At 45.3% G+C, this 13,135-nt stretch overlaps 1 protein-coding gene across 4 annotated transcripts in view; it reads right to left on the bottom strand.

Moving 5' to 3' along the window:
• Positions 1-9,939: 9,939 nt before the first annotated feature.
• The window catches only part of tjp2a (tight junction protein 2a (zona occludens 2)), a 196,335-nt gene continuing 193,139 nt past the window's right edge, over positions 9,940-13,135 (bottom strand). For all 4 annotated transcript variants that reach the window (XM_070887244.1, XM_070887235.1, XM_070887263.1 and 1 more), the window contains exon 23: positions 9,940-10,703. In XM_070887244.1, the coding sequence (XP_070743345.1) occupies positions 10,535-10,703 (169 nt within the window). In that variant the 3' untranslated portion in view covers positions 9,940-10,534. The remainder of the gene's footprint in view (positions 10,704-13,135) is intronic.

Genomic DNA, 13,135 nt, shown 5'->3' with positions numbered 1-13,135 from the left:
GGGGCTATATAAATCCAAGTCTTATTTTTTTTAATAATTGCTAACGGCTAAAGAAAAACATTCCATCTGACTGAACATTACTGATGCATGCAAAATACGCAAACCAAATTCAGCTAACAGCATCATAGCTCTTGGCAGAAAATGTCAAATCCAAGCTCAGACCTTTGGGAGAGACCGAGGACTTGAAGTAAAAGTTTGAGAGCAAATTAAAAGCACAAAAAAATTCAATTAGTAAATTTACTAATCACTTTTCAATAGATCCTACTTTATTTTCCACTACGTTTTGTCCACAGTTCTGGACTGCATACGGAGTCGGGTGCGTTTTACAGCATGTCAATGATGCGGGTAAATTGCAGCCCGTTGCTTATGCCTCCAGGTCACTTTCGTGGGCGGAGCACGGGTACGGTATGGTTGAGAAGGAGGCGCTCACGTGCGTGTATGGTGTCAAAAAGATGCACCAATACCTTTTCGGGGCCAAGTTTGCGTTAGAAACAGACCACAAACCCCTCACGTCCCTACTATCTGAGTGCAAGGCAATCAACGGCAACGCCTCGGCGCGCCGGTGGACACTCATACTGGCGGCTTACGACTACACGATAAGGCACAGACAACTGTGCCGACGTGCTTAGCAGGCTACCCCTGGCGACCACAGAAGGGTCCAACGAACAGGACTGTGAGATGGTCATGGCAATCAATGCCTTTGAATCCACAGGTTCGCCCATGACGGCTCGCCAAATCAGAGCCTGGACGACCAGCGACCCGCGACCCCACATTATCTCTAATTAAAAGATGCGTTTTAACCGGTGACTGGGCAGAGGCTCACGATGCCTGCCCCGAGGAGGTCAAACCCTTCCATAGGCGTATGCATGAACTCTCACTACAGGCAGACTGGCTGATGTGGGGCAGCCGAGTGGTTATGCCCTTTCGAGGCAGGGAGGCGTTTGTCCGGGAATTCCATCGCGAGCACCCGGGGATCGTCCTTATGAAGGCAATAGCCAGATCTCATGTCTGGTGGCCTAGCATTGACGTGGACTTGGAGCTCTGCGTCCGGTGATGCACTATTTGTGCCCAACTCAGTAATTCCCCCAGGGAGGCCCCCCTAAGCACCTGCCCACAAAACCGTGGTCGCGGGTGCATGTAGACTATGCAGGCCCATTCATGGGCAAAATGTTCCTCGTAGTCGTTGATGCATTTTCAAAATGGATCGAGTGCACCATTTTAAACTCTAGCTCCACTACTGTGGAGGGCCTTAGAACCAGGTTTGCAATGCACGGTATTCTTGACATATTGGTCAGTGATAATGGTCCGTGCTTCACCAGCGCATAATTTCACGACTTTATAGTTGACCACGGTATAAATCACGTTAAGACGGTACCTTTCAAGCCGGCCTCCAATGGCCAGGCGGAGCGAGCAGTGCAGATCATTAAACAAGGCATGCTCAGAATCCAAGGTCCCACGCTGCAGAACCGCCTGTCGTGACTGCTGCTGGCATACCGATCTCGTCCGCATTCGTTGACTGGGATTTCCCCCGCGCAACTATTGGTGAAACGAACCTTAAAGACCAGGCTCTTGTTAATCCTCCCAGACATGCATGAAATTGTTGAGACTAAGCGTCAAAAGCTAACTGAGTACCATGACCGAAATGCGAGGGGGAGGTGGAATGAGATAGGGGACAAAGTGTGTGCGCTAAACTATGGTCAGGGTCCCAAATGGCTTGCAGGAACAGTAACAGACAAAGAGGGAAACAGGCTACTGGTTGTACAAATGGACAATGACCAAACCTGCCGGAGGCATGTAGACCAAGTAAAAAGTAGATTCACTGATAACACTGAAGAACCAGAGGCAGACTACAATGTGGACCTCACACCACACCTGGTGTACAGATAAGTGGAACAACCTGAGGAAAGGGCAGTCTCAACAGACAGCCCAGGCGAGATACCAGCAATCACACTGAACAAAAAACAGGCACCAAGGCAAATAACTGAACCACAAGTAAGACGCTCCATGTGAGAGCGCAGACCACCTGAGAGACTGAATCTATAAAGGCAATAAGACCTTGGGGAGGGTGATGTCATGTATCTCACGTTACTGTATATAACTGTATCTTACCATGCTATACATGACTGTAACTGAATATGACCTGTAGCAATAAGCATACCTTACCACCAGAGGTGCACTTGCAGGAGATACTCCATACCTGTCCCACTGAGGTATATAAAGAGAGGTCTCAAGCAAGTGCAGCACTGGAGAGCTGGAATTAAAGGTGCAGGTTCTGAGTGACCTTGACTTCAGCATGTGTCTCGTGTGAGTCAGTACATTAGAGTCAGGACTTAACACATTGAATTATAGCAAGTGGTTTACGGCCTAATACGTCACATGATTGGTTCAAGACAGGCCTTTCCAGAAAAGCAACCCCTCTATCCTCCCATTACTGCATATTCCACTTTATTAAATGGGTTTAAAGCCCTGACTACAACCATCCTTCCTGTCAACCCATTCTAGTCGTTCACCCTTTACATAAAGTAATACTTCCATGCATTTCCTAAACTTGCCTTTTACCACCCAGAACCTCCGCTGTGGTGTATCTAATAAAGTCAACATGGATTTCAAAAGGGAAAGTCTTGCTTAACCAAACTCATTGAATTTTTTGAAGAGGTAACAGAGTAGACAAGGGTAATGCAGTAAATTTCAATGTATCTAGATTTTCCAACAGGCCTTCGATAAGGTACCAAATAATAGACTAATGAATAAGGTTAGGGAATGTGGAGTCAGGGGACAAGTAGCAGCATGGATAGCTGGCTTCAAGACAGAAAGCAGAGAGTAGGGGTAAAAATTCACAGTGGCAGAAGGTGGGTAGTGGTGTTCCACAAGGATCAATGCTGAGACCACTGTTGTTCACAATTTATATTAACGTTTTAGACTTTGGAATCAAAAACACAATTTCTCAATTTGCGGATGACACCAAATTGGGGTGGGGGAGGGGAGGTGTGGGGTAGTCAATATTGAGGAGGATTACAACAAATTATAGGAGGACATTAATAAACTTGCAGAATGGGCACATCATTTCAACAGATAAATGTGAAGTATTACATTTTGGTGGGAAGAATAGGGAGGTCACTTCGTACTTGGAGCGTATGAGTCTGGGTTAGAGGAGCAAAGGGATCTCGGAGTACAAATACATAAATCGCCAAAAGTAGCGACACAGATCAACAAGGCCATAAAAGAAGCAAACCAAGCACTAGGGTTTATTTCTAGAGGGATAGAATTGAAAAGTAGTGAAGTTATGCTAAATTTGTCTTGAACCATGATTAGGTCAGAGTACTGCGTAAAATTCTGGTCGCCATATTATAAAAAGGATGTAGAGACACTGGAGAAGGTGCAGAGAAGATTTACAAGGATGATACCGGTATACCAATCAGAAAAGGAGGAACAGGCTAGGGCTCTTTTCTCTTGAAAAGAGAAGGCTGAGGGATGACCTAATAGAGGTCTTTAAAATGATGAAGGTTTTGATAGAGTAGATAGAGACTGTTTCTACTTGTGGGAACGAGCATAACTAGAGGCCATCCATATAAGATAGTTACCAAGAAACTAAATAAGGAATTCAGAAAAAACTTCCTTTACCCAGAGAGGTGAGAATGTGGAACTCACTACCACAGGGAGTGGTTATGGCAAATAGTATTGATGCATTTAAGCAAAGGTTAGACAAGCATATGAGGGAGAAGGGAATAGAGGGTTATGCTGATAGAGTTAGATGAGGAAAGACAGGAGGCTTGAATGGAGCATAAACGCTAGCATGGACTGATTGGACAGAATGGCTTGTTTCTGCGCCGTATATTCTATTTAATCCTAGGTACTTATGTCCTAATAACCAATGTTGTACTGACCAAAACTGCATAGATAAATCCAATTTGACAAAAGCAATGTAAAATAATTGCATCATAAACAACATAGTTTATGGAAAAGCAAAACTTTGCTTCCAAGCAGGCCAATCCTCAGATTGGAATTTACAGCCATAATGGAGTCCAACATGTGAGTGTAAGAGACACTTACGGTTAAGGTTGAAGTGTTTGCAAGCATCTCCAGTTACAAGTTCCAAGTTGACAATCCTAATAGTCTTTCTCCCGCAGGCTCACTCCCATCGCAGTTGCCAGAGTCCAGCCAATTCAGTTCATTCTGCAAGACATTAACAGCTTGGTGCACTGAACACAGGAAATCTCCATGGGCTCTGACTGCCTGCCAGTTGTAATGCTGAAAATCTGTGCACCAGTGCTTGCTGATCCCCTAGCCAAGCTGTTCCAGTACAGCTATGAAACTGGCATCAGCCAGACAATATGGAAGATTGCTCAGCTAAGTCCTAGCCACAAAAATCTGAGCCAATTCCCTCCTCCCAAGCAGCTAATAAACGATGAAAGGACTCATCAATAGCACCAAACTGGGTCAACTCGCCAATAGCCTGCTCATCAACTCGCCAATAACCTGCTCACCAATAACCTGCTCACCAACACTCAAGTTTGGGCTGTGCCAGAACTGCACAGCTGCAAACCTCATCAAAGCCTTGATCCAGACATGGAAGCAAGAGGAGAGATGAGAAATAGCTGAACTTACGGTGTGGTGTGACCAGAGTACTGTAGCATGTTCTGACCAAGTATGGTACCAAGGAGCATTAGCAGAACTGAGATCAATGGGTAATAAAAGGAAAACTCTCCAGTGCCTCGACACAAAAGGAATACAGTTGCAGTTGCTGGAGCCCAATCTTTGCAGACCCAGGCCATCACTGCCAGAGTTTCTTAGGGAAGTCTCCTTGGCTGAAATATCTTCCAGCTGCTTCATCAATGACCTACCCTCCCATCGAGAGGCAGCTTGCTGAAACATTCCAGTATCCAGTTCCGTTCACAATTCCCCCTGGGCACTCTGCAATAAACGGCTCACCTCTCGACCGACAAGACGCAAGTCAGGAGTGCGATGGAATACTTACCACTCGCCTACAACGGAAGTGCAATAAAGATTTCAGCAACAGTGGGATAAGGAAGGCAGCTTGGCTATTGTGGAGCTCATGCAAGCGATCTTTGACAGGACATGGGGTTTGAAACTTAGCTCAGGATCGAACAGGAAGATTAATCATCAGAGTCAGCCCGAACGAGTAGCTAGGGAGGGGAAATGGATGGCTGTGGCAGAGAGTAAGTCAGCGTAGCTGCCGAGAATGTTGCCAAGTGGAAACGGGCAGATGAGGAATAGAAGGGGAGCAATGAGGAGTCCTTGAGGTGACAGTATAGAGGCAGAAGATGCCACTGTAGGTGATGTGGCAGCTACTTTGGGATAGGCAAGAATGGAATGAAGCAAGTGAATATGCCAGGGTGGTCCACAAAGGAGAGGTGGGGCAAGAGGGTAAAGTGGCTAATTATAGACTGCTGAAAGAAAAGGAACCATACTAGTTGTAGGACACTAGATGGAAGCGAATTACAAGAGAATAATTCAACAAGAAGAAAATCTGACTTGTACATCAAACTGAGTGGTGAATCATCATCATAGGCAGTCCCTTGGAATCGAAGAAGACTTGCTTCCAGTCCTGAAGTGAGTTTGCAGGTGGCTGAACAGTCCAATACGAGAGCCACAGACTCTGTCACAGGTGGGACAGACATTCGTCGAGGAAAGGGGTGTGGGGAACTGGTTTACCGCACGCTCCTTCCGCTGCCTGCGCTTGACCTATTTATGCTCTCGGCGTTGAGATTCGAAGAGCTCAACACCCTCCCGGATGCACTTTCTCCACCTAGGGCAGTCTTCGGCCAAGGACTCCCAGGTGTCAGTGCTGATGTTGCACTTTATCAGGGAGGCTTTGAGAGTGTACTTGTAACGTTTCCGCTGCCCACCTTTGGCTCGTTTGCCGTGAAGGAGCTCCGCATAGAGCATTTACTTAGGGAGTCTCGTGTCTGGCATGCGAACTATGTGACCTGCCCAGCGAAGCTGATCCCGAGTGTGGTCAGTGCTTTAATACTGTGGATGTTAGCCTGGACAAGGACACTGATGTTAGTGTGCCTGTCCTCCCAAGGGATTTGCAGGATCTTGCAGAGATATCGTTGGTGATATATCTCCAGCGATTTTGTCTCTTCTGTACATCGTCCATGCCTCTGATCCATACAGGAGGGCGGGTATTACTACAGCCCTGTAGACCATGAGCTTGATGGTAGATTCGAGGGCCTGGTCTTCGAACACACTTTTCCTCAAGCGGCCGAAGGCTGCACTGGCGCACTGGAGGTGGTGTTGAATCTCCGCATCAATGTCTGCTCTTGTTGATAAGAGGCTCCCGAGGTATGGGAAGTGGTCGACGTTGTCGAGGGCCACGCCATGAATCTTGATGACTGGGGGACAGTGCTGTGTGGTGAGGACAGGCTGGTGGAGGACCTTTGTCTTACGGATGTTAAGCGCAAGACCTATGCTTTCATATGCCTCGGTGAGTACATCGACTATGACTTGGAGTTCAGCCTCAATGTGCAGACGCAGGCGTCGTCCGCGTACTGTAGCTCAATGACAGGTTGGGGTGATCTTGGACTTGGCCTGGAGGCGGCGTAGGTTAAACAGCTTCCCACTGGTTCTGTAGTTTAGTTCCACTCCAGCAGGGAGCTTGTTGACTGCAAGGTGGAGCATGGAGAGCGATGACGCAGCCCTGTTTGACCTCGGTCCGGATGTGGATTGGGTCTGTAATGGATCCGTTGGTAAGGATCACAGCCTGCATGTCATTGTGGAGCAGGTGAAGGATGTTGACAAACTTTTGGGGGCATCCGAAATGGAGGACGCCGCTCCATAAACAAACACTCATGGTTGACCGAGTCAAAGGCCTTTGTAAGATCGAAAAAGACCATGTATAAGAGCTGGCGCTGCTCCCCGCATTTTTCCTGCAACTGTCGCGCTCAAAGATCATGTCCGTTGTGCCCCGTAGGGGACAAAATCCGCATTGTGATTCCGTGAGGAGCTCCTCGGCCACAGAGAGTAGACGGTTGAGGAGAACTCTAGCAACAACTTTCCCAGTGGCTGAAAGCAGAGAGATTCCCCTGTAGTTGCCGCATTCGGACTTGTCCCCCTTTTTTTAAAAAAAAGATAGTCACGATCACTGCATCTCAGATCTCCCGGCATGCTCTCCTCCCTCCAGATGAGAGAGATGAGGTCATGTATCCGCGCCAACAGCGCCTCTCCGCCTTACTTCAATGCCTCAGCAGGGATTCCATTCGCACCTGTAGCCTTGTTTTTAAGCTGTCCTGTGGTTTTGCCTACCTCATGCAACATTGGGGTTTCACGGAGGTGGTGGCGGGTCACATGCTGCGGGATGGAGTCAAGAACACTCGAGTCAAAGGCAGAATCTCAATTGAGGAGATCTTCGAAGTGCTCCCTGACAGCCTTGGTGTCCTTGTTGATTGTTTCCCCATTCTTGGCCAGGAGCAGGGTGGGGCCTTGGGAGTTTGGACCGTAGGTGGCCTTGACTGCAGCGAAGAATCCTCGCACATTGTGGCTGTTGGCCAATTGTATCTCCTGTGCTTTCTCCATCTACCACCTGTTCTTTAGGTCCCGGGTTTTTTGTTGCGATCTATTTGTTCTTGGATCCTCTGATCATTTTCATCAAACCAGTCCTGGTGTTTTCTGGTTGAGTGACCAAGTGTTTCCTCACAGGCCCTGGTTATATAGAGGCCTGGAGGGCAGACCAAGCACTGTGGGCATTCAGCATCTCAGGGTCATCACAGCACGCCAGATTAGCTGTGAGGTGCTGGTTGTATAGGGCTCTCTTAGCTGCGTCTTTAGGTGCCCCGGCATTTACTTTTTTGCGGCACTGCTTCTGCTGTCCCTTCTGCTTTGGGGTTGTGTTAGTGTTGATGATGGATCAGATTAGGCGATGGTCCGTCCAGCAGTCGTCAGCTCCTGTCAAGGCGCGGGTGATGCACACATCCTTGCGATCCCTGGCTCAGATGATGACATAGTCAAGTAGGTGCCAGTGTTTGGAGCGAGGGTGTTGCCATGATGCCTTGTATTTGTCCCTCTGGCAGAACAGGGTATTGGTGATGAGGAGTTCATGCTCTAGACATTTTATCAGGTGTAGGGTACCGCTGGAGTTGGCTTTCCCTAACCCCTCTGCCAATCATGCCTCTCCAGAGGGCTGTGTCTTTGCCGACCCTGGCATTAAAATCACCTAGGAGGATCAGTTTGTCGCCCGTGGGGACACAGGACAGGGATGTCTCGAGGTTGTAACAAAAATCCTCTTTAGCCTCATCCGTTGCATAGAGTGTTGGGGCGTACGCATTGATGACTGTGGCGCATTGGTTCTGGGATAGGGCGAGTCGAAGAGTCATGAGGCATTAGTTAACCCTGCAGGGGGAGCCTTTGAAGTGGTTGACCAGCTTATTTTTGTCGGCAAAGCCGACTCCATGCAGGCGGCATTCTTGCTCTGGTTTTCCTTTCCAGTAACCTCCACCTTGTTCGTTGAGCTGGCCTGTCCGCCGGGTCCCGCTTAGTGCGGCGTTGTCGATGTCAAAATGTCTAAGTTCCCGGGCAACTATGGTGGTGCGGCGTTCCGGCCTGTTGCTGTTGGAATTGTCGATGAGGGTCCTGACGTTCCAGGTCCCGAACTTCATATTGACGAAGTGGAAGATGCTGTGCGTGAGTTCTTTTAACGTGGGATGGCCGCTGCACACCGACAACCACACGGGCTTAGCTGAGCAAGGTCTTGGTCTAGTGGCAAGGGGGTCCAAGCTGTATAAGCCTAGTTGCCTGCGGGGATGGGCAATAGCCCACATTCCTAAACAATTACAAAACATTTTTTTAATCATTTAAATGGCTCCTTGATGTTGAATGCAGCCATTTCTCCCCTCTCACTTCCATGTCTAGATCAAAGCTTTGATGAGATCTGCAGCAGAGTGGTCCTGGCACAATCCAAACAGTGTTGGTGAGCAGGTTATTGGTGAGTTGATGTAGCTTAATGTTACTATTGAGGAGTCCTTTCTTCATTTCACAGCTATTTGAGTGGAGGCCGATAGGGAGGTAATTTGCTGGGTTGGACGACTTATTCTTAAGCAACTTAATATATATTTAAACACATGTACCCTAACTGTGACAAGGAGATGATTCTAATTTTTCCCTGGAAAAGTGCAATGATATTTACATAAATCCATGGTATAACTCTATAGGCAGAGAGGTCACTATCTGCTGAACCATACAAGTGGCGCAACATCTTTTATGATCAATATTCTTCACACAAATTCCCCATTTCAGCCAGATGGCCAATAGAAGCCAAGTCCTCCACATTTCCCATCTGACAGGGAAAATAAGTCAACCTGATTCTCTGTTGCTCCATAACCAGGCACCATGAGTTGCTGAGGAGGATGGAGTTAGATTTAAGAGGAGCGCCAGTTCAATGATAAATGTCAGTTCGATTGCACAGAGCTTTAACATTCAGCAGCTCTGCAGCAAAACCTCATTTCAAACCAGAAATTAAGTGGTAACTGCACACAAGTTGGGAAGAATATTTTTATTTAGTAAGAGGAGTTAACTTGGGGAGTCTAACAGAGGGCAGTTTGAAATTGACTGCACTCCGTTAGACACACTCAAATTAAACATATTTTTTTAATAAAATGCCCAACTCACAAATCTGATCCTAGCTAATAATTGATATTCCCAATGAATCACAACAGATTTGTGCGCTAATTGGTTGCCCTGTTTCCTACATTACAACAGTGACTACTCTTCAACAGTACTTCATTGTCTGTAAAGTGGTTTGGGGATGTCCTGAGGATGTGAAAGGCACTATACAAATACAAGGATTTCTTTTATATACCAAGGTAAATTTTAACAGGCAAGAGGTGAAGAAGTACATTGAATTCTCCAAAACCAGGATTGTTTTTTTAGCTTCATCTGCATCACACAGCCTTGGTAATTAAAACAACAATAGTGGCACTTAAATACAATTTATTTTATTTGATCCATTTAAAACCAACTCCGTTGCAATAGGTTAGAAAAAAAACAATTCCGCACGCAAGACACACACTCGCACATCACATACAAATGCAATACAAAATTAGACATTTCTTCTCTGGTCCCGATAAGAACTTTATATCATAATGGCTTATCAGTTAGTAAAATAAATCAACTCAAATCAAACCAAAATCCAGTGTCGTTACCTTCACCAATTACATCTTTTTCCAAAAGCAAGTTTGGGTTTTGTTAAAAAAAAAGAGGGGGGGGTGAAAAAAAAGAGAGGCACTTGTGTTGCTGTTCAGAACTCTAATAGTTATGTAGCGTGTCTGGCCAATTCTTACTTTAATTTGTTCTTTATCTTGAATTGTAAAATAAAAAAAACTTCAACCAAATGTAAAAATAGTAAAGGCAGTTAGAATAGCATTTGTAAAGTATAAAAGTATGTTATTCCACAGTCCTATCAAAATAAAAATGGCTGTCGCAAATACATAGCCAATCAGCAGCTGAAGATTCAGGTGCTAATGGATCTGCTGTCCATTTTCAGCATTATTTTAAAATCTGGTTTACAAAATATTCCTTTCTACAACTCAGTGTCCCTGTATTTGGTTGGTTGAGATCCATAGTAACCGCGCTTCGAATGATCAGCTAGTTGTCTGCGATACTGCTCCTCCTCGTCATTCTCTGCACTGTAACTGGCTCCACTGGGGTCATGATAGGATTGTGATGGAGGTTTCTGGGGCTCGGGTGGCCTAGATTTTAAAGAAAAGAAAACTATTAATGTGTTAAAATGATCATACAAAATCTAAAGGAAAGAAGGAAGGAAGGAAATGAATTGCATTTATATAGTGCCTTTCACGACATCTCAAAGTGTTTTACAGCCAATTAAGTACTTTTGAAGTGTAGTCCCCGTTGTAATGTAGGAAACGCGGCAGCAAATTTGCACAAGGCAAACTCCCACAAACAGCAATGTGATAATGACCAGATAATCTGTTTTAGTGATGTTGATTGAGGAAAAAATATTGGCCCGGACACTGGGTATAATTTCCCTGCTCTTCTTTGAAATAATGCCACGAGATCTTTTACGTTCACCCGAGGGGGCAGATGGGACTTCAGTTTAATATCTCATTCCAAAACATGTCGCTTATTTGGAATTAATTTTGTTGCACCAAAAAAAAATCCAGACTCTACCAAATTAAAAATGTTCAAAGGCTATTTATTTCTGGTGATTTTCTTTCAGTTTAAACTAATATGGCAGGGGGATGGGAATCTATGCAGGGAGACAGAGGGAAGTAAAGTGGGGGCAGAAGCAAAAGGTAGAAAGGAGATAAGGGAAAGTGGAAGGCAGAGAAATCAAAGGCAAAAAACAAAAAGGGCCATATTACAACATAATTCTAAAAGAACAAAGAGTGTTAAAAAAACAAGCCTGAAGGCTGTGTGTCTCAATGCGAGGAGCATTTGTAATAAGGTGGATGAATTAAGTGCGCAGATAGCTGTTCACGGATATGATGTAAGTGGGATTATGGAGACATGGCTCCAGGGTGACCAAGGCTGGGAACTCAACATCCATGGGTATTCAATATTCAGGAAGGTTAGACAGAAAGGAAAAGGAGGTGGGGTAGCGTTACTGGTTAAAAAGAGGAGATTAACGCAATAGTAAGGAAGGACATTAGCTTGGATGATGTGGAATCTGTATGGGTAGAGCTGCTGAACACCAAAAGGCAGAAAACGCTTGTGGGAGTTATGTACAGACCACCAAACAGTAGTAGTGAGGTTGGGGATGGCATCAAACAAGAAATTAGGGATGCGTGCAATAAAGGTACAGCAGTTATCATGGGCAACTTTAATCTACATATAGATTGGGCTAACCAAACTGGCAGCAATACGGTGGAGGAGGATTTCCTGGAGTGTATTAGGTATGGTTTGAGAGACCAATATATCGAGGAACCAACTAGAGAGCTGGCCATCCTATTCCGGGTGTTGTGCAATGAGAGAGGATTAATTAGCAAGCTTGTTGTGCGAGGCCCCTTGGGGAAGAGTGACCATAATATGGTAGAATTCTTCATTAAGATGGAGAGTGACACAGTTAATTCAGAGACTAGGGTCCTGAACTTAAGGAAAGATAACTTTGATGGTATGTGACGTGAATTGGCTTGGATAGACTGGCGAAAGATACTTAAAGGATCGACGATGGATAGGCGATGGCAGACATTTAAAAGATCACATGGATGAACTTCAACAATTGTACATCCCTGTCTGGCGTAAAAATAAAACAGGGAAGGTGGCTCAACCGTGGCTAACAAGGGAAATTAGGGATAGTGTTAAATCCAAGGAAGAGGCATATAAATTGGCCAGAAAAAGCAACAAACCCGAGGACTGGGAGAAATTTAGAATTCAGCAGAGGAGGACAAAGGGTTTAATTAGGAGGGGGAAAGAGAGTACGCAGGGAACATAAAAACTGACTGCAAAAGCTTCTACAGATATGTGAAGAAAAAAACATTAGTGAAGACAAATGTAGGTCCTTGCAGTCAGAATCAGGTGAATTTATAATGGGCAACAAAGAAATGGCAGACCAATTGAACAAATACTTTGGTTCTGTCTTCACGGAGGAAGACACAAATAACCTTCCGGAAATACTAGTGGACCGAGGGTCGAGTGAGAAGGAGGAACTGAAGGAAATTCTTATTAGTCAGGAAATTGTGTTGGGGAAATTGATAAATCCCCAGAGCCTGATAGTCTGCATCCCAGAGTACTTAAGGAAGTGGCCCTAGAAATAGTGGATGCATTGGTGGTCATTTTCCAACATTCTAGCGATTCTGGATCAGTTCCTATGAATTGGAGGATAGCTAAGATAACCCCACTTTTTAAAAAAAAAGGAGGGGATTATAGACCGGTTAGCCTGACATCAGTATTGGGGAAACTGTTGGAATCAATTATTAAAGATGTAATAGCAGCGCATTTGGAAAGCAGTGACAGGATCGGTCCAAGTCAGCATGGATTTATGAAAGGGAAATCATGCTTGACAAATCTTCGAGAATTTTTTGAGGATGTAACTACTGGCGTGGACAAGAGAGAACCAGTGGATGTGGTATATTTGGACTTTCAAAAGGCTTCTGACAAGGTCCCACACAAGAGATTAGTGTGCAAAATTAAAGCACATGGTATTGGGGGTAATGTATTGATG

This window comes from Pristiophorus japonicus, chromosome 1 (assembly GCF_044704955.1).
Source record: "Pristiophorus japonicus isolate sPriJap1 chromosome 1, sPriJap1.hap1, whole genome shotgun sequence".
Classification (NCBI taxonomy): domain Eukaryota; kingdom Metazoa; phylum Chordata; class Chondrichthyes; family Pristiophoridae; genus Pristiophorus; species Pristiophorus japonicus.
Note: the sequence above shows the minus strand (reverse complement) of the source record. Positions and strands in the feature narration are given on the sequence as shown.